The sequence below is a fragment of the Pocillopora verrucosa genome, chromosome 3, assembly GCF_036669915.1.
Source record: "Pocillopora verrucosa isolate sample1 chromosome 3, ASM3666991v2, whole genome shotgun sequence".
Taxonomy (NCBI): Eukaryota; Metazoa; Cnidaria; class Anthozoa; order Scleractinia; family Pocilloporidae; genus Pocillopora; species Pocillopora verrucosa.
In genome coordinates, this window is record NC_089314.1 from 11,548,745 (window position 1) to 11,570,858 (window position 22,114).

The 22,114-nt window shown below is 36.9% G+C and overlaps 1 protein-coding gene across 6 annotated transcripts; it reads right to left on the reverse strand.

Annotated features, from left to right (window-relative positions):
* Window positions 1-4,192: 4,192 nt before the first annotated feature.
* On the reverse strand, window positions 4,193-21,575 carry LOC131770335 (NLR family CARD domain-containing protein 4-like). 6 transcript variants are annotated; one of them, XM_066164187.1, is made up of 9 exons: window positions 21,466-21,575; window positions 17,676-17,780; window positions 16,532-16,611; window positions 16,098-16,174; window positions 13,682-14,374; window positions 13,093-13,278; window positions 12,271-12,351; window positions 9,399-11,788; window positions 4,193-8,154 (listed from the first exon to the last, which is right to left on the reverse strand). In XM_066164187.1, exons 5-9 carry the CDS (start codon window positions 14,343-14,345, stop codon window positions 7,996-7,998), a joined length of 3,480 nt encoding a protein of 1,159 aa, XP_066020284.1. In that variant the 5' UTR covers window positions 14,346-14,374; window positions 16,098-16,174; window positions 16,532-16,611; window positions 17,676-17,780; window positions 21,466-21,575; the 3' UTR covers window positions 4,193-7,995. The 6 variants fall into 6 exon arrangements, with proteins under 6 accessions (XP_066020284.1, XP_066020288.1, XP_066020283.1 ...); XM_066164191.1 differs by having other exon boundaries at window positions 12,283-12,351; window positions 16,098-16,177; XM_066164186.1 differs by having other exon boundaries at window positions 16,098-16,177.
* Window positions 21,576-22,114: the final 539 nt, after the last annotated feature.

A 22,114-nucleotide genomic window follows, 5' to 3' on the forward strand; every position in this document is an offset into this window, starting at 1 on the left:
GTTCAAATTTACCTGCTTTGACTTTCTCTTTAAATGCTCAATATAAACCTGCTCTGTGGTATGGAGGACAATTTTGCTATTATGAAAAAGACAGAAAAAAAAAGTCAGTTTTCAAATCTTAATTATTCCAGATGCCATTTTCAATTAAGGTTGGCTCTCAGATATCATTTCTGTGATTTCACTGTCAAATGTTTGGGTTTTAGTACAGGCTGTTATATGTAAAATGTGAAATGGCATGCAGCTAAACATATTTGGCTACAGAGCTGAAAGAGCTATAACAGTGTAAACATGATCATTGGTTGACTGCACTTTCTAGGTTAAACAGTTCATTTAAATTCCACTGTTATAAGCTCCTGTGAGCTATGGTGAAAAAAAAAGTACAGATATATGGAAATGAACTGTAAACAAAGGGAACATTGGTGAATTAATGCAGGGAGTCCTAAATAGCAAATATCTCTGTTGAAATTAAATTCAAGTTTAATTAATATAGAAGTTTAATACATAGAAGCTTGCAGTCTACAATCTTCATGTTTTCAAGGCTTTTGTAGGAACTTAAATCTTTGAAATTGATGTCTCAAATTTGTTCCTATATATTTGCAATATATACTTCTTTATCTGTCATATTTAAGGTACATTTCACAGTGATGCAGAACAAAAGATGTTCAAGTTCAATTTCCAAGCAAACTAAACAGTTTTGTTGATCAAATTTTTGTACTGTAATAAACCATTTTGATTTGACACATTTTGCTTTAATTACTGTTGGATAACAAGACATTTCTCCTTGAATGACCAAAGTATACCTTGACTTAAACTGTTCTTTGAATTGTTTGGTGATATTCTCTGGAGTTCAACTGTGCTCAACTCAAACCCAGTATACCATGGGAACCTTAAGCAGCCAACTCACAGTTTTCTCAAGATACAGATTTGTCTTATGGTCAGCAAAATATATTCAATCTAGGAAGCAAGCAGTCTGTGGGTGTTAATTGGGATTGAGAAATTCACAAACATTTCTAATTGGCTTTGTTCTCAATTTACAAGTCACCTGTGATGGTAAGGACTGGGCTGAAAGGGAAGGTTTCATGGCTAGAAACTGAGAAACGATTCTGAGCTTTATGTACTCATGCCCTTTTATCAAACAACAAAGCAAAGAACATAAATAAAGAGTGGGGCATAATAGAATAAAAAAATAATTAATCAAATTCAAAGAACCATATTCCATTTTAAAATGTGCCTTTTTTTCTCATGAAATTACATTGTTTTCACATCACTTCCCCTTTTTTTGCTCATTAAGGATTTTGAAAAGCAATAACATTCTTTGAGGTCCATCAACCACAAACCAGTATGTTCAGATTACTTGAGTAAAGATTTCTTAACCGAGTTTGGTTGGTTTTAAATTACCTTTCTGTGTATTTAAACCCAGCTCACTGGTCTCTTATTAGTTTCATGCATTGTTTCTTTTTCATGAAATGTGTCAGTCATTGCAGTCTGTGTGGGAGCTACATAGATGTTGTTGTACGTAGCACAAACAAGTACAAATGCCTATGAATATGGCATCTGGTAACAACAGCCACAACAACAAGTTACATCAAGTACTACAATTCGATTGTCACACAATCTGCTATCGGTACACTGCTGCTTGGAGGCGAGAGTCATAAATAGATTAGTGAGAGAATATGGCTAAGTGCTTGAAAGGACTTGATGTTCATTTGAAAGTGCTCTCTACAAAATCCACACATAGCAGGATTCCTCATGCCATCACTGATTTCCCAGATAGACCCAAACTCAAGGATGATTCAATCTACAGCCGTTGGGAACACTGACTGACATCAAAGCAAAATCAACATTATGTTTGAAAGAATTGCTCAGAAGTTTGCATAGTACGCATCAGAAAGAAGGGATTACCTTAATCAAGAGTAGAGAAAAAGGAAAGGAAAAGAAAGAAATACAATTTCACTTCGAAACTTCGGTTTTAGTACATAGGGTTACGTATAAAGTGTGAAATTGCTTGTAAACGCATTTAGCGATGGAGTTACAACAGCGTACACATCATGCATTAAGTGTTTTGCAATTTCTGAATTAAAATGCCTCATTTAAATGCCATTGTTGCAGACTCCTGTAAGTTGGAATGAAAAAGGAGAGAGATGCAGCAAGGTAACTAGAAACAGGACTAGACAAACATTAGTGAACCGGCCTACGGCACGTTGGAAAGCTATCATATCCCTACAGCAAATTGTTCGTGATTAAACACAAGTTCGTGGTCTAAAATCCGCATGTTTTCAAAGTTTTTGAAAAATAATTGAAATCAGAGTCTGTTATTTGTTCCAAATCTGTTACATAAATATAAGTTTCAATATCCATCATATTTTTGAGTCGCATTCCACTGTGATGTAAAGCGAAAGATGTACGTTTAATTCCTAAGCAAAATACGTATGCTTGTATGTATGGATGTTGAAATACATTTAAATTGATTATTTTGATTAAATTTTTAGTGCTGTTATGAAATGTTTTGATTTAACACAAATTAAGAGTCCTTGCTGCAGTGACTGTTATACCAAAAGAGAAATTTCTTCTCGAATGACCACAACCTAACTTGACTTGAATCGTTCTTTGATGAAGCGGAAGTTTGGTAATATTATTCTCAGGATTTCAACAACGCTCAACTTACATTTGTACAAAGTAGAATCACAAAATCTCAGCATATCTACCTACCTTTAGACCATCATCATAGAGATGCTGATTCGTCTTGTGTGTGGCTCGCAGGATGTCTCCCAAGCTGAAAATAAGGCACGTTTGGTTCTCGCTGCGATCTAAACGTTCACAAACATTTTAATAGCCAGTCATCGTTCTCAGCTTACATGTCACTTGTAATCAGAAATGATTCGATTTGGCGGCGGGGCGCTGATTTACTATTGGTAAAAAAAAAAAAAAAGCGCGCGTCACGCGATCATGCACAAGTCTTTTTCCTTACGCCTTTGTACTAACAAACAAGATAGCGAATAAAAACCAAGCGCTTCAAGTCCCATCAAAGCCTGAATTTTTAAGGAATCTTGTCCACAATATCTTTAATAGCAGCTCACTAACAAGGATCAATTCTTCGCTTACATTTCATCCGCTGGTCAACAAACCATCTATTTCATTTGATTGTGATCAGATTCTTTTACATTAACGAAAAGCTTAATAAAATTTGTAGGGGAGAGAATTAAAGTTTGCCTAATCTCAATAATTAGACTAGTCCTTGATTCTGATAGAGGCGTAACTACCTGCCGTTGGATTTCCAACGAGAATCGTCATGGACTTTTATTTCAATACAAAAGCCCACAACATTTCAGTTTAGATAACAGAGTAGAATGGTCGGCAACAGTGAATCTCTTTGTAAGGTTAAGGAAAATTCCAATGCTGGCTTATTGCCAGCATTGGAATTGACGTGCCTAGTTGGCAACATCTTCTATTATGTGGGTTGTGAGGAGAAGACCAGACCCTTAACTGTATAATAACAATATTACACTGTTTAGATTAGTAATTTCACTCGGAAAGTATGTGTTGGCTTTATGGGCGTAGTCGGGAGAAGTTAGTGGCTTATTTTCTTTATATTCTTTATTTTTTCACAATTGAACCCAAATTTCTTAATGTATCTAATCCCAAGCAAACCATCATGACATGTGGCGGCCTTCCATTTCCTATTTTACCTTGTAATCTACTTCGACTCAATTAGAATAATGGCTTTTTAGGCACTGTAGTGAGCAGTTGATAACTAAACAAAACAGCCATGGGCACACACAAGTAACTCACGTTTCTAGATAAACCTTGACTAAAATCGTTCTGTGATCTTCTGTGATACAGCGGAACTAGTATGATATCTTCAGGAATTCAACGACGAAAAACCTTAAAATATTGCTGGAATACACCGTGAGACATCTAATTTTTGATCGAGATGCCGATTCGTCTTGTGAATGGTCAGCGAGATGTCTCACAAGCTGGAAACCAACCACCTTCGGTTATGACTACGAACTACGAACAATACCTTCACGGACATTGCCTGATAAATCCACTCATCAAAGTGGCCTCCTTTCCACTTTACATGTCATGAAGTGTCTAAAGAATGTGACAGGTGTTGTGTCGTCTAGACTCAGTCAAGTTACTCCTTTCATTGCTATTGCTTTACTGAATTTTATTAAAGAATCAACAAGCTATATTCACAATACAGTACTAGGAATCAGTAATACTACTTTTACATAGGAATGTACTTTTACAATCATGTACCGATCGTGTCTTACAGGATATAGCGTGACTATAGTAACGCTTAGGTAACGCAATACACTACAACAGGGATTGACAGGGACGATTGCATGATCAGCGAGTAAGCAAGGTCTTGAGCGTCACGCGATCACGCAAGTGCCTTTTTCACGCCCCTTTACATACAAAAAGTAAAGAGATAATTGGCGTAATTAAATAAAATAGGTTGTGCAGGTCACTGCCGAGCAATTCGAAGTTTCAACATTCTCCCACTCCGGTCTTTCCAGCGGAACACACTTTTCTATATTTTAATATGGAGGTGAGATGTTTAATGGTAAAAGAGTTTTAAGGCCTGGATAGGCAAATCAATTGCTGGTCAATGAGTAGAAAGTCACGGCCGCTGAAGTTGCCTTTTACAAAAAAAATTGACCAGCAAATCCAACACTTGGGTATGGCATGAAAACACAATTCTGGCCCGGAGGGCAACTCTCTTATATAAGGAAAAAATTATATCATAGCACCTTCACTTGTTTTTCGCCCTGATATTTCCAAAGAGTTAAATCTAATTAAAAATTCTAAGTAGAATTCTGTTCCAATTCACCTTCCTACATGTGCTTTAATTAAAAGTTGAATTTGTGCTGCTATGCAAACTATTCAGTAAAAAATCAAACTATTTACAATACAATACGAATAAACTTTGCTATGTTAACATCGCATTAGTTATGTATTATAAAGCATAATATCATGAATTGTTGTTTCCAAATTATATGAAATCCTTCATTTCAAGTATAAATACAATAGAGGTTTAATTTGAGAGAATTGTGTTTTTCATGACTATGTGTAAAGATAAGTACTCGAGTGAGGGGAGCTAAGAAAGCTAAGCCACCGATCGACAGTGGTGTAATATCAAGATGACAACTTCAACCTGCTAATTTTGAGTATTCCCATGAACCCTTTGCTGAAAAACATATAGATATTATAGGGAGAAGTTACATGTCAGTCTTTTCTGGGAGTTTATTGGTTAAACCATCATTGTTTATGAGAGACTTATTTTATTGCGCTAACTTGCATGTGCTTAGCCATGGCTAACCGCCAGACTTTAGGTTCAAGCATTGAGGCTCGGTGATCACCCGGCCCAATAAGGTGTGATAATTTTGTAAATCAGAAGTACAATAAAACTGTCAGTTTTGGAACTGAAAAATGGACTGGCCCAGGCGCTAGGACTCGCACCACCATTCTTAAAATTGGGCTTTTTCGAAAATAATTAATTTTTTTTTTCTTGCAGGCCTTTTCGTGAACGGTATGAACCTTCGACATCTCCACCAAGGTGGCGATTAAGGTCTCGCAACGAACGTACACCGAGGTATGTTAACTGTTATATTTTAACGAACCGAAAAAAGTTTTTTGAAAACTCAACTAACAACAGGTGATGTAGCCTTAACACTATCACTTTCTTTGTTTCTGCAGCCTCCTCGAAAAATCAGAGCGATCGCCCTCTCGAAGGCGACGATCAAGATCACCAAAAACAACGACGACGACCAGGTAGATTAATTCGAATTAATTGCTATAAGCGGAACACTATTAAAATGCCATAATATAAAACCTTTTCTTTTGCTACTCATGACAACGGTTTTCTTTTAAAATTCATTCTAGCATGTCTTCTTTCTCAAGGGAACAGGAAGTGAAGAGGAGGGCAAAAGGCGAGAAGCCGTAATGCGAGAGTTTGTCGGAGAATGTGGAAAAGGTGTACGACAGGAAAACGTTCGCTCAAAGACAAAAGAGTTGACTTGCACACTTCCATATGCCCTCAGCATGCGTCCCTCTGTCATCACAGCCTCATCGGTAGACTGCCAAGACGTAACAACAGCCTGCCAAATAAAATATGCTAATGTCGTACTGCAGGGTTGAACTGTGCGGGTGCAAACTGTTTACCACAATAAGGATATCGTTGCTGTGAGATTTCGCCTTTCTGGCTGGCTATTCTCTTACAAGACGTTTAATTAGAAGTAGATGGAGACAATTTTTTATGAAAGAAAGTACAATTTCAGTGGCTGAACGGCGATGTCTGTGATCGGAACTCACCCAACTTCATTCTAACCTGAGTTTTGGGATTCACTGCCGAGGGTTCAAGCATCACTCTAACGTCTGAGGAGGACAATAGGCTCTGCAGGCTTGCTAATGGTGACCCTGATGACGAAGATGTTGGAGATGATGCGGATCAAACTCCAGAGGATCAGAGAGCAGCTAGGGAGAGTGAAAGGGAAGTGTCGCCTCCAAGATTATCAGGGGTGAGCTTATCAGGGCGACGGACCACACTTTTCCAATTATGATAAACTTTGAACAAAGTAATATATGGATATTTATGGGAGTCAGGAAAGGTCTATTTATAGGTCGAATGTTCGGCATTTACACGTAAACCGCTTCCTTTGATATTTGGCATTTGGAATAACAAATATAAGATTTCATCATATCTCGGTGCAACAAAGATAAGATATTACCAGGTTTTAAGGTCAAACAACATTTTCTAAAAAAAAAAATAGCGGCGGGCCATCTGAAACCTTATAAAATCTTTGCTCTGAAGGATTCATAGCCGACGTAATGCGACATGACTTGGCTAACCCTTTAAAGAAAAAAGGAAGTATAGAAAAGAGAATCTGTTATTCTTCAAAAATTACCGTGTAAATGAAGATCTTTGGCGATTTTTCAAATGTTTAAGTATAGTTAAATTGGTTTAAGACCGTTTTATGCGCAATCTCGTCGAACATCATCGCAAATTACATCTAGGAAAACAAGCTTTTCTATCCGCGATTTACTCGGGGTTTCATTAAAATTATATTCCAGTTTAAATTTTTGCCTCAATACCACGGTTTTTGTTTAAAAGGAAAGTTTAAAAAGTAATTTAAGATGAAAGGGAATTATTTTCGAGCTGTTTTCTTGCAGTTCTAAGTCAATCTTATATTTAAAAAATTGGCCATCTTTTCCCAGTCGGAACAATGTTATGCTGCACTAGAAAAACTTTTTAGTCTAACAGTTATTTACAAATTAAAAATTATTTAATATTTTATGGAGAATGGCTGCATTCATGACTTCTCTTTTTTAATCAATAGAAATGAGAAAATTATCTGCACAGTCAGCCTGATGAAGTAATCAATTATCTGAGCAGGAAAAAACCAACCAAGGTAAATTAAAAAAGAAAAATGACAAAAATACCTCAGAGTCTCTAACTAAGTAACATGAAAACCAAATTTTGAAACTCAAAGCTGTAAATCAAAACTACAACCAACATAAGGAAACATCGTAAAATAGCCTAAAATCAAAATATATCCAAATCAACGATCAATTTCAAGACACTCTGACTCCAGAGAAACATCCCACATGTTCTCACCGATATTGTGGAAGGGAGTCTCCATTTTGGTGAGGGTACCAATTTACCTAAGCTAAGTGATTCTAAAATATTTATTTCCTTATTTTTTATCCAACTGTTGATTGTTTGTTTATTTGATCACAACAATGAAGTCTCTTACCATTGGTCAGAAACCTACCAGATCAACCAATCACCTTGAAATGTGCCTTGTATAGTCAAACTTCCCCAAATTGTTTTCAAATTTCAATCAGAACAGTCCATACAATTTAGGTATTGACTTCTCTAACTGAACAGATCTGAAAGAATTCTCTCAATGGATGGACTGGTCTGACCAGCCAGTTCTGACCAATGGTAAGTTTCCCTAGTTAGAGGCAGTCTACTAAGCCAGTCCAGGTCAGCTAAGTTTCTAGGCAGGACTGAGGTTCCTCCTCGTCATCTGAGTGGGTAACTGATCCAGGATCTGGTTCTTGCTCTGATCCATGGAAGAAGCTCCAACGTTTCCTCCAGTATTCATCTGTTGGCCATTCTTCTTCAGGCTTGACATTCCCTTTGCGATCCTGTAATAAATCACAAACCAACACTCAACATCATCTTGTTAAACAACGTACACCTGAACTCACACTTATTTACCCTGGCTACTTTTTATACGAAGAGAAATTAGGCCAAGAGAATTTTTGAGTAAGTCATTTTAAAACAACTTTTATATTGAGGAACGTTCCTTGTAGCCTTACATCACAAGGCTCACCAAAATTTAGATATCATCCAATTATATCAGTGGTGGGGCCCATACAGTTTACTTTGTTAGAGAAATAAACTGAAGTGTTCAAGAAATATACATTACATCATATGATGAACAAAGACTCATTCAGTGACTACCTTTCATACAGTCCTACGAGACAAGCTCATGCGGAGAATACAAGGTATACCTAAGTGTAACAAGATGGAAACAGTAGGGTGCATACCGCAAAAGAAGCAAACTGAAAAAATGTCTTATTTTTCATCGTAAACAGTCTTATCAGTTCTGCATTCTTATTACTTAGCAGGCTAACTGACAAAGTGATTTTAAAACACCGAGAAACTAATGCAAGGTGCTCTAGACTCGCGAGTTCTTCCCTAAACACAGCACGAAATAAATGCAAACAACAAAGCGACAGCGATGTAAACAGCGAAATGAAAGTGTAACTACACTCCGCGGTATTTACAAAAGTCGCATAAAAAAAATTCAAAGCAGTTCAAAGTCATTTATAAAACTGATTTGAACTGACTGGTGCTGACTCTTCATGAAACAAACTTAATTCTTGTTCTATAATAGCAATCGAAATATCGCGTGTTACCGGTGACCCTTCGACGATGAATAGTTCCAAGGCAGAATTACAATTTCTTCAATTTCCTCAGCAGGATTTAAACAAGAACCGTAAAACTACGAAGCAATACATGGCAAAAATTCGACAAGAAAACGAACCGTTTGCGAGTCGGCTTGTTGTGACAAAATAAAAAGAATGTTATGAAAGCATGATTAAAACGGAACGAAATTGAGCTGCGAATTACCCTTTGTCCAGCAATGCGGGTAATGAACTGGGCTAATCTTAAGGAATCTAAAGAAGATGCTCCATTTTAGTTCAACTTTGACTGTTGCCCGCACACATGTTTTTGGGAAATGTCTCTTGTGGCTTAGCGATAGCTACATCGCACTTGCTCCGCGAACCAAGGGCGTAAAAATTCTTAAAACACCACCACAGGAAATTGAACAGAATCTCCATGAATAAAGACTGCAAATGCAAACTAAGATCACAAAACTTACGTGGTAGTGTGTCCCCAAGGAGGAGATGTTACTCTGACGTACAGCTCCACTCAAATCATTCACTTGTTGCTTTGTCATCTTAACATCAAAAAGCCACAGCTCCTCCAGGTAAGGAACACAGTTGAGATGTCGAGTGAGAACACTTACTCCTTCACCAAGAGGATTACGTGCCAAGTTGAGCCAGCGCAGGCTAGGAGCCTCGTGCAGAGATCTGCCGATGGCTGCGGCAGGTTTGGCTGTTAAATTGATATCCTCTAGTAATAATCTCACAAGTCTGTCAGTAAAGATGATGTGAGACACCAGGGTCTTTGTCAACCGAGCATCGATGCTTTCAAAGGGTTTACCAACAATATATATCCATCGCAGAGAAGTGCAAAGTGATAAACAGTCAGCCAACATCTTCATCTCTTGCCTTTCTATGTCGTAAATAAAAATGTTCCTCACACAGGAAAGGCTGTTTGGAGTGGGACCAGTGATGCTATCAGTGTTCTTAGTCAAACACGAAGCTGTTTCGTTGTTGTATTCATTCGACGAATCACCGACACGCTTCACCTGATTAGACTCTGCTCTTGATGAAATGGGCTCTCGCAGCATTTCAGTTAAAGAAGTGTCATCAATTCCTTCCTTCCGTATTTGAAGAATGTAAAGGATAATTTTTCTTTCTCTCTTCAAGAAGAACTCTTTCAAAGGACGACGCGGGAACTTCTGTAGAAAATCTGCGGCTTTCTTTTCGCCCGAACAGCTCAAAATAACAGCATTTGTGTCCTCTGCTACAGTGATCAAGTTTCGATAGCTTTTCTCTGAATCCACAACGTAGCGAGGAAAAAAGATAAAGTCGGGTATCACGGCAGATTTCAGCAAATGTCCATTTGCAGTAATGTTCAGCTGGTTAGAATCAAGAAACAAAACACCTCCAGTGTAAGAGGGAAACGCTGAGCTGAGATCTTGTCTCTTCTCGGCCGAACAACAAATGTAGCTATGCGATATAAGCTCTAGATAAAGTTTTTGGTTTTGGGACAACGGTTTTTCAAGCTGCTGAATCAGCTCAATGAAATTACATTCCGACAAAGATTCCTTTCTTCCAACAGAACCTACATGACGAAAAACTGCACACGCGGCTTCTGTTGACAGCTCACAGGCAAATGTGAGAACTTCATTCATCTTCACGATCTGTTCAAATGATTCAACTTTGGAAAGGCTAGGAGTACTATCTCCTTTAATAGACAACACTTCCTCCTTAATGTGCCAGGCTGCAAGGAACTCCTGCACGGATTTATGAATGAAATAGGCCCCTTTTTCTGGATTGAGACTCGTGACATTGACAATCTGGAAAAGTCCAACTTTACTTAATTTTTGAAAACTTCTTGAAATATTGCCGAAGAGTTCGCTACAGCGTACGTAAAGATGGTCTTGTAGCAGGGCTTCGAGGGCAGCCTTTCCAAGATTGTTCAGGTCCTCTCTGGCTTCCGCGGAGGTCACTTCCACAAATGGTATGGGTTGTTGACTTTCACCTTTGTGATCTAACATGGTTTGAATGAATTGTGTGAATATGTCGGCCCGTGATTTTGGCAATCCTTCGTGATGTTTCGCTTTCCACAAAATACACAGCATCAGTAGGAGGAGAGGTATTTCTGCCATGCCAAGGAGATCTTTTTCTTTCAGGTAGGACATAAACTCGTCAAGATCTTGTTCACCAGCCAAAAACTTTCTCGCAAAGGTTACGATTTGACTCCAGCTTTTAAAACCTTGAATTTCCAACTGAACGTGGCTGGGGCCTATTAACTCGTCACATTTAAGTTGTCGAGTGGTGACAATAACGTGACAATCTCTTAGTTGCTCGCCCCTCCAAATTTCTAGAATAGGTGAGTGTGCTTTTGCACAGCTGTACTCATCGTAGCCATCCAAAATAAGAAGCACTTTATCTTGATTGTTGATTATGTAATCATTGAGACTATCGACTGAGATCGGACCATCAATGGCCAGCAATTTAGACGCAAGTAAAACATCACGGATGTCTTCCAAATCACACACATCTCGCAACTTGATCAGAAGGAAAATGTAAAAGTTCATAAAAACTTCTTTTGAGGCTTTCGACCAATCATATGCAGCCTTCTTACAAAACGTACTCTTGCCAATTCCTGGCCGACCATAAACAAGCATTCGTGTTGGTTTGCGATCATATTCATCTTCCTTGAACATGTCGGTGTAGTCTTCAAGTTTATCTTGAGTCATTCCGCTGGGTTTCCTGTCATCTTTGACCCAAGACAAAGGTGTGTAGATCTTCTCGATCTGAATGGAAGAGCTCTCGTCCCATGGAACGATTTTCACCTTCCTGAAGGTTTCATAATGAGACTTAAGCTGCTCTTGACACTTTTCAACATTAAACGGTTCTAAGAAATATTAAAAGAAAAACAGAAATTACTTTTTATTGAAGGGAAGAAGATAATTTACCCCTGCCACCGCGCCCTCTCCCCCCCCCCCTGCAAAAACCCACACTCTGTTCTGTAATTTTCTCTTCGTCGGTAACTCTTCTTAAATCGCAGGGAAGATTAAATTTCCAGCATTTATTTAATCATGGATCAATTATGTTGGGAAATGTAACGGCCAAAGAGAGAACGAAAAACTTCAGGAATTTTCATTTCATAAAATTTTGTGCAGTACTGTTTCTTGAACTAGAATGACAAATTGGTATAAGAAAAGAAAAAGAAAGAAGGTTTGCTGTCTTGTCAGGAGCATGGGACAAAGGAAAAATTTTGAGTCCTCACCAGGAATGGAACATAACACCTTTGGAGTTCGCGCTCAGACACTCCATTACTATAAGTATAATACAAGTTATTAAAACGAAAGCTTAATGTGAAATTTCTTCACTTACTAATTATAATACCTGCTCGCCTTCTACGTTTATTTTGTGAAGGGTCATCACTTTTAAAACTCTCCTCTCTTGTTGAAATGTCTGCAAAAGGGAAAGGAAAGTCAAACTGTTATGAGAACTAAAACACACTTAAGTTAATCTGTGAGATGGGTAACAAGCAGGAGTCGAAATAAGTGCTGATTGAATAAGATGAAAATCTCGTGTGAGCCTGATCACGGAATAAAAGAGAGAAGAGAAATTGATGGACTTGGAGAATTGAAATTAATTGAAACGGAATAAAAGCTAAGATTTAGATCTCAACAATGTTTTAAACCGGTCAGCAACAGTAAGGTATTTCGTAGAAAGGTAAACAAAGAAAATTTGGGTTCATTTTACTGTGCACAAGAGTCTGGACACGAAAACAATAATTAGGAGGGCAGGGGGAGGGGGTAGTTGATAAACGTGTTTAATCAGCGATTTGTAATACCTACAATCTAATATGAAATATAAAAGATTTAATTTAGGACTAATGAAATACAATGAAGACGCAGAAAGTGAATTCTTATTTACCCCTCTAATCAGTATCTTTAGAACGTTATCCACGACTTCAAAACTGGAATTGGAACTACTGAAATTAATTTGTACATATCTCAGTTTTTTCTCATAGCAATGCCATTGAAAAAAAATGCGCATGTTTATCAGTTTTTTTGATATATATTGAATTGCACTGTTGGTCTCCATGCTCTCATCCGCAGATAACAATATTCTATGTCGAGGAAAACAGACAAGTTACAAGATCTCTTGGAAGACACAACCAAAGCTGTTACAAAAATGTACACGCACCTCCGTAATGAGGCCAGTCTCCAAACACAAAAGAGCTACTCAACATGTTAGATACAACAGAAGCTGCCATGACACATGCAAAAGTCTTCCATGGATCGTTTGTAGATGCAACACCATGTACAAAACCACAAACTCCTTTAATGACAAGCCACTCCATCTTCATGTCATGAGCTGCTGCAAACAAGCCTGAGGTAGAAAAATTAAAAAAAAAAAAAGAAAAAAAAGCGATAACAATTGAAATAGATTCAATCAATGACATTATAGAGAGAATGTTGCGATTAATTTGAGTAAAAGAGGCTTCGTTTTTCTGCAGATCACTCTTATTGTTTATCCTCTGCTACTGGAAGTTTTTAAGAGATTTTGTGTTTTTCTGCAGGTATGTAAATTAGCAGTACTCTTTCTAGAAAGTATAGTGAGTAGGGCAAGCTACCTTTTTGTCAGAAGCAGTATATCAGAGAGTAAGAATTAATAATTCAGGAGAGAGTTTCCTCAAACAAAAAGTATCGAGTACCTCACCTCCAACAAGAACATGGCTTAAGAACCTAGCAACCAGGAGCCTAGCAAGATTAACCCTTAGAGTAATTCTCACCTTTTCCTTCCATTTCAACTGCAATTGCCCCGGGGTGTGATTGACACTGCTGTTCAGCATCAATCAGATCAAAGCAACTCAAAATCTCTCCATCACGTACATTAACTTCACGTGTTTCTGGGTTTTCTAATGGTGCCTCCCATCCATCAGCTGCACTTCTGACAAGGTTGCCAACATCCCTACTCACTGGGGTTTTGTGAAACTCTGTTGTAAGCTTTGAGGATATCACCACATCTCCTAGCTGGGCTTTATTAGGATTCAAACTGTAGCAGAAACCAACCAAAAAGGTAGCCTTGGGTCTCAGGAGTGTGACGGCATTCTTAGCAGCAGTTTGAGAACCTCCAGGATCCAAGGATTCTTTAGAACACTTCACTAAAGCAACTTTCAATGACTCATCTTCATCGTCACCCATCTTTCCAAAGTACACATATCCAATGGATTTCTCATAGCTCTTAAAGGAATCTCTCAGGTAATGATAACAAGCTAAGAACTCGCAATACTCCACAGTCAAAAGAAGAATGTCAACTGGACGATGGTCTATGTTCCAATGTTTCACCTTCTTTGGCAGATCTCTTGTCTTCTTCAGTGTAATACTCAGAGATGGAGGGTCATCACTGCGATTCTCTGAGCAGTTGCACTTGTCATCACTAGGTCCTGCCATCATAACAAACTGGATCTGTGTTCAAAGTTTTCCTAGAGGTGAACAAATGAAATTAGAAACTAATTCAAAAAGAGATAAACATAAATAATTTGTAAACACATGTTTGCTTATCAGCATGTCACATATCTGAAAGGTAATCAAAGTATGACCGTGTGAGATGCTAATATACAGCAAGACTTCCGAGTCTAAACGACACCCAGTACCTGGCATTGATGGTAAGAATAAAGGAGGCAAGTGTCTAAAGAAACCGTGGTGCTGCGTCGGTGGGAGAGTATAACAGGGTAATTAAGTATTACCAACTAAGGTGATAACGTAAATTGGCCACCGTATAGAGTTTATATTTCAAGAAAACCCTGGCTGCTAGGACCTCCACGTTGACAACCTAATAACCAATGCAAACACTTGGCTGTTTATATGGAGTGTTTGTAAGGTTAACAGCTATTCTTAAGATCAACTCAACAAGTTATTTGACCCACTCATCTTATCCTTAACAAGAATACTGAGGAAAAGGGGGCATGAATTCCAACTCCCCCGATAAGAACTGAAATATAAAAAAACTTGTTTATTAACAGATGTCTTTTTAAACTTGTGTGATCATATTTTGTTATGTTCGATTATTCCTTTTTACTTCTTTTTATATCTTGTTTTAGATATTAAATTGTCCCTTTTATCCATGATTTGGACTGTAAAGACTCACTGATGTTGAGTCTGATTTTTTTCAATAAAGACTTCATCATCATCATCATCAAGTATGTTCCATATATCTTTCTCTACCGATACAAAGTGTCAATATTTATCTGTAAACCACAGTTTGAGGTTTAAAAGAGCAAGTATTCTAACCATTAAAACATTATTTTCTCCTCAGATGTGTACAAATTTTGAATGCGGATATCACCAGCAATTTTAACAGTGGTGTCCTGGTAGCAGCACATGTAAAACCTCAATGTGTGGTTTATAAACAGCTATCGGTCTATTGTTGATGAAATAAAAGAAAATCAGTTCTTCAATCAAGAATGCCTTTTGGAATAACTCCTAATTTTTGAATTAACTCACCAGAACAGAACGTTTGAAGACAATTTCCAACTGTTTAGTTATACTCTTCGTATTCTCAAAACAGATAAGGTCATTGGTCTCCAAAGACATTTTAGTCGCCAGCCACAAAAAAACACTACATGTAAAGGCTTTAAAGTCTGAAATTTAATTTGGATTTAGACAAGTGATTACTGCTTTATCTAATCAAAGCACAGTGTGAAGTGGCTGCTTCAGAAATATGTAACCAGTAAAAAATGCCAGCCAATGAACAATGATTCATTTGAAGGAATATAAGTTGATTACTAAATTTACTGCCCACTAGGTCCTACTTTGTTTTGTTTGAGTTTTGTTTCTACTCCAAAGCTGTTTTAAACTCTTTTTCATAAAATTTCACCCTTTTGCCCCTAAGAGTGACTGTAAGTATCTAATTTCTCCTTATAACATTACTCCTAAATCACACATTAAGGTCACTAGAATGAAAGAAATGATCACCAGCTAAAGAGGCTCTGGATTATTAAACAAATTCTCTTTATCTGCACCTTAGGAAATGTACTGAGTACATTATGGAAAATACAGAGACTAATGTTAGGGTGTAAAGGATTCATGTTGGAGCAATTAACCCACTCAAAACAAAACAGACCCACAATTACAAAATAACCAAGATTGGGAACTTACAATGTTATATTCACCTCAGTTCACACCTTAAGACATTATAAAACTCACCCATGCTGCCACAAGTTAATTCTTGTATTTAGAAACTCAGATCCAGGATCTGAGTTGTTGCCTTTTTGGACAGGTATCTTCTGGAAATAAAAATTTTATTGACTTATCATTTAGCACAGAAAACACGCCTGATAGTCCTTAAGATTTTACATTATAAACCAGCTTGCGGGTCATTATATAATTACATGAAATCTGTGCTTGCGTGTATAGTTTCTTTAGCATCAATCGTCATTTCCAGGTAATTGGTACAAGTTGTATACCTCTGAGTGGTATTCACAAATTCACATGATCATGACATTTGATACAAAGCAAGTCTTAGTAGTTAAAAAAAACTAAATCAAACATAAAAAGCAAATGTACATGCTTTGTGTTTCTATTAATCTGCATTAGTCAACAATTTTATGTCAAAATTACTAACAGGAAAGTGGACTGACCTCAGTTAGACTTAAGTGATGCTTTTAGTTCAGTACATTGAGATTGATCTGAGTATGATCTTTGTCAGCACGCTTTAAATCTGTCCAGAAAAAAGCAATTCATTTTTAGATTGTTAAGTTTTGTGGTAGTGAGCTTTTGAAAAATAAAGTACACATCGGCTTTGCCCTGATTATAAATGATTTTAAAGAGCTGATAGAAGCACAATCATGTTCAGACCATCTTAGACAAATTGGTATTTCAAACCCTGATTTGCAACTTTATTCTATAATGTAAAAATTCAAAGCTTATTTTGATGACATTTCAGAGTTCATTTTGAACAACAGAAAAGTAAGTATTTGAAACTTAACCACCACAAACTATATATCAATGGAAAGGTTATGAAATGCACTATTTGGCAAAAAATATTCAGTTTAAGCTAGATCTTATTGTAAACCAAATGGGGCAGGTCAATTCCAAATGGACAATGTTCTTTAGGTGAATTAATTGCATATCAAATCTGGCCACAGAAGTAAAACCTCTGCACAGTTCACAGATTAATTGTCCATTTTTTTTAGGTTGATATCTTGGGAGTCTTAGGACCAAATTTAAAGGCAATCCATTAAGTTTTCATACCCTATTAATTTGTTTATAGAGGGCACATTTGTGTAAAACAAAGTAGGTTTTTTTGTGTCTAAAGTTTTCCCAACAATTTACGCCTTTGGGTGACGACATGTCAAGTTAGGTCAACACTCTGAAAAGCTTGAAATGCCAACACCAATAGAAAAACAGAAGCCTCCTGCAGAGTTTCAGCAGACTCAGCAATGAAGATTGCCTAAAAATCACGAGTCTTTATTGAATTCAAGGAGATTCTTTTGCCAATTAAGACATGTCAAATTTCTTGACTTCTTCTTTACTTTCACCCATGGGCTCTTCTCCTTTTTACTTTTCTCCATTCACATTCTAGTCTTAAAAGCAGACAGAGAACAAATATATCCACATGCAACCAAATCATGAGATGTTTATACCATGTGGTTAATCTACTTTTCGAGGCAAAAAGTAAAATGAATAATTATGAGTATTGTATGGTAAACATACTATCTTGATCATTGAATGAAGTATTACTAGCAGTATTTTACAGCTAATTTTAAAGGCTGTTCATTTTACCTGCTTTGACTTTCCCTTTAATCCTGTTACTACCACAAAATCACTGATGTACTTGACAAGCTCAATATAAATTGGCTCTGTGATAAATGGAGGACAATTTCGCTACTAAAAAAAGACAGAAAAAACAGAGTGTTAAACAATTCTGTAAAAACAATTAGGACAGTCTTCAAATCTTAATTATTCAAGATGCCATTTTAACTAATTTAAGGTTGACTCTGATGTCATTTCTGGAATTTCACTGTGAAATGTGCAAAATATGAAATGGCAGTTAAACATATTTGTCCACAGAGCTGAAAGAGCTATAACAGTGTAAACATAATCATTAGTTGATTGCACCACCTAGATTAAACAGGTCATTTAATTCCAATATTCAAATATATGGAAATTAACTGTTATGATGGGAATGTTAGTGAATCGATGCAAGGAGTCCTTAAAGCAGCAAATATCTCTGTTCATGATTAAATAGAAGTTTGCAGTCACATTCCATGGTCATCGATGCAAAGCAGAAGATGTTCAACTTTTATAAATGTTTTGAAGTTTGCAGTCTACAATCTTCATGACTTCAAGGTTTTAGGAACTTAAATCTTTGAAATTTATGTCTCAAATTTGTTCCTATATACCTGCAATATATACTTCTTTATCTGTCACATTTAAGGCCCAATTTTCACAGTGATGCAGAGCAAAAGATGTTCAAGTTTAATTTTCAAGCCAACTTATTTGCTTTGTTGATCAAACTTAACTGTAATAAACCATTTTTATTTCAAACATTTCTTTGAGTCTTTTCTCTAATTACTGTTGGATAACATAAGACATTTCATCTTGAATGACCTCAGTATACCTTGACCTGGACTGTTCTTTGAATTGTTTGGTGATATTCTCTGGAGTTCAACTGTGCTCAACTCAAACCCGGTATATCATGGGAACCTTGGGCAGGCAACTCACAGTTTTCTCTAGATACTGATTTGTCTTATGGATGGTCAGTAAAATGTCTTCAATCTAGGTAGCAAGAACTGTGGGTGTTATAACTGGGATTTAGAAATTTAGAAACATTTCTAATCTCACCTAGCAAATTCAGGCTTTGTTCTCAATTTACAAGTCACTTGTGATCATAAGGACTGGCTTGAGAGGAAAGGTTGCATGGCTACAGAAACTGAGAGACAACTCTGAGCTTTATTTAATCATCCATGCCCTTTTATCAAACAACAAATAAAGCAAAGAACATAAATTAAGAGTATGGCATACAGAAAATGTGCCTAAATTTTTTTTCTCATGAAATTATATTGTTTTCACATCACTTCCCCTTTTTGCCCCTTAGAGATTTTGAAAACCAAACACATATTCATTGAAGTCTACCAACCTCAGACCAGTAGGCTCAAATTACTTGTGTGGGAGGGGGAAAGGAGAGGGTAAATTAGATTGGAAAAGTCTTATTTCTGTAATATTTATAGATAAATATTTGTGACTTCAACACTACAGTCCACATAAATCATCAAGAAATTAAGTGGTCACAACTTGTTTTAAAAGGGCTACCAAGATGGTAAAATTCCAGGTAACTATTTAGCTTTCTTACAAATAGATCATCTCTTTATCTATGAATTTTAGATTCTTGTTCCTCAAAAGACTCACAAGGCAAGAGATGTACAAGTTGGCTCCATTATATTTTAACATGACCTGTTCTTTCTGATTCATTGTTATTTGTCCTGATATTTTAATTTACTCTGTATGTTAAAGTCAAATCTATTGTCACCTCCACTGTGTTATAAGGTTCAGCCAGAAGAAGTTTGTTTACAAGTGTGGACAAGGAAGGAATGACAAATGATCACTTAAAAATCAAACTACAATATGAGTAACCTACAACAATAAAACAGTACTCTGTGATTTGAAAAAAAACATCTGATTTAGGTGGTATCAAAGCAATAGTAATCAGAAGGCAATTGAATCTTGGAATAAAAAGCTGCAGGATCAATCAAAACATGAGAAAGTAATGACAGCCAACTCTAGACACCATTTATTTTGTCTTAATTCACGCTACTAGAGATTGGCAGGGGCCACACTAGATGAGTTAACTGGGTAACTTCTAATCAACTAGAGTCAACCACATCACCAAAAAATCATTAAGCAGCCACTTTTTTCGGTTTTTTGTCAAACTGGTAACCATTTTTTTAAACTACCCTGTGTATTAAAACCCAGGTCAGTGGTCTCTTATCAGTGCCGTGCATTGTTTCTTTTTCATGAAATGTGTCAGTCATTGCAGTTTGTGTGGGAGATGTTGTTCTCTATGGCACAAACAAGTACATTATGGTAAGAACAGCCACAACAACAAGTTACATCAAGTACTAAAATTCAATTGTCACATAATTTGCTATTGGTATCCTACTGCTTGGAAGCAAGAGTCATGAATAGATTAATGAGAGAATACAGTTGAGTGCTTGAAAGGACTTGATGTTCATTTTAAAGTGCTCTCTACAAAAGTCACACATAGCAAGATTCCTCAAGCCAACGCTGTATGATGATTTATAGACCCAAACTCAGGGACAATTCAATCAACAGCCTTTGGAAACACTCTGACATCTACGCAAAATCAACATTATGTTTGAAATAATTCATTAGAAGTTTGCATAGTATACATCAGAAGGAAGAGGGATTGCCTTAATCAAAAGTGGAGAAAAAGGAAAAGAAAGAAAGAAAAGGGGGAATATAATAATGTGGAACTTAAAAAAACATTAAATTTTCTAGAATTCAAGCACAAGATCCTCCGATATGAAGCTTTTCTACAGTAGATCTACAAGTTATATTTCCGGCCTCTGCATGCATAATGTTGTATATGTTTATAAATAATATTGGAATTGTATAAGATAGCATATTTTTATTTTATTTTAGCTTACTTTCTCGAAACAAACCCAGTTATCTATTTCAGTGCGGCCGCTGCCATTGTCTTTAGTTGTTTCGCATTTGGTACCCCTTTTGTTTTTGTTCCTTTCGCTTGTTTCTGTCGTTTCGCTCCTGGATAGTTTTGACGGTTTTGTCAGCCTCTCTGATTGCATTTCGTTTCACTTCGAAATTTCGGGTTTTGGTAAATAGGGTTTGGTAAGTGTGAAATTGCTAATAAACGTCTTTGGCGATGGAGTTAATACAACAGTGTACACATCATTAAATGTTTTGCAATGCCTCATTTAAATGCCATTGTTACGGGCTCCTGTAAGTTAGAATGAAAAAGGAGAGAGATACAGGAAAAGTAACCAGAAACAGGACTAGACAAACATTAGTGAATCGGCCTACGTACGGTACGCAGGGAAGGAAGTTATACATTCCTACAGCAAATTGCTCGTGATTAAACACAAGTTCGTGGTCTACAATCTGCGTGTTTTCAAGGTCTTAGAAACATCATTGAAATCAGAGTCTGTAATTTGTTTCAAATCTGTTTCATAAATACATGTTACAATATCCATCATATTTTTGAGTCGCATTCCATTGTGATGTAAAGCGAAATGTACGTTCAATTCCCAAGCGAACTACGTATGCCCGTATGTTTGGATGTTGAAATACATTTAAATTAATTTGTTGATCAAATTTTTTAGTGCTGTTAGGAAATGTTTTGATTTAACACAAAGTAAGATTCCTCGCTGCGGTCACTATTCAATAACAAGAGACATTTCCTCTCGAATGACGACAACCTAACTTAAATCGTTGTATGATGAAGCGGAAGTTTGGTGATTTTCTCAGGATTTCAACAACGCTTTACCAACATTTGTTCCAAGTAGAGTTACAAAATCTAGGCATATCTACTTACCTTTACACAGAGCTGCTGATTCGTCCTGTGTATGGTTAACAGGATGTCTCCCAAGCTGAAAAGAAAGCACGCTTGCTCTTTCCTGCGATCTGGCCGTTCACAGACATTACAAAAGCCACTCATTGTTCTCAGTTTACATGTCACGTGTAATTAGAAATGATTCGATTTGGTGGCGGGGCGCTTATTTACTTTTGGTTCCTCGAGGGAGGTGCTTACTCGAAACAGGGCCTTTACTAAGGACAGAGCACTCATTTCTTTTTTGAAAGACAGCAGCATGTGAAACAACGCTTTGATGCCTATAGGAAAGAAGGTCAAAAAGACTGAAAAAGGGACTTTTCGTCCCTAGATCCTTCCTCCTTATAACGACTAGCCAAGAAATCGTTGCAAATTTTAAGACGGGTTCTTTGGTTTTAAGAAACTGTGCACTCACGGCGACGTAATAGTTAAGAGAATGTAACAAAGACTACTCTTTCGTCGTGGGACTTTAAGTGTGCAGTTAAGTTCATGTACATGTACCATAACAGTGCTATTACTGAAACAGAACAGGGGCGCTCATTGGAATATGAGCGCCTATGGGTATAGGGATGCTTATTGGAATTAGGGTGCTTACTCAGTAGGAGCGCTTATTGACAAGAAAAAATTCGAGTGA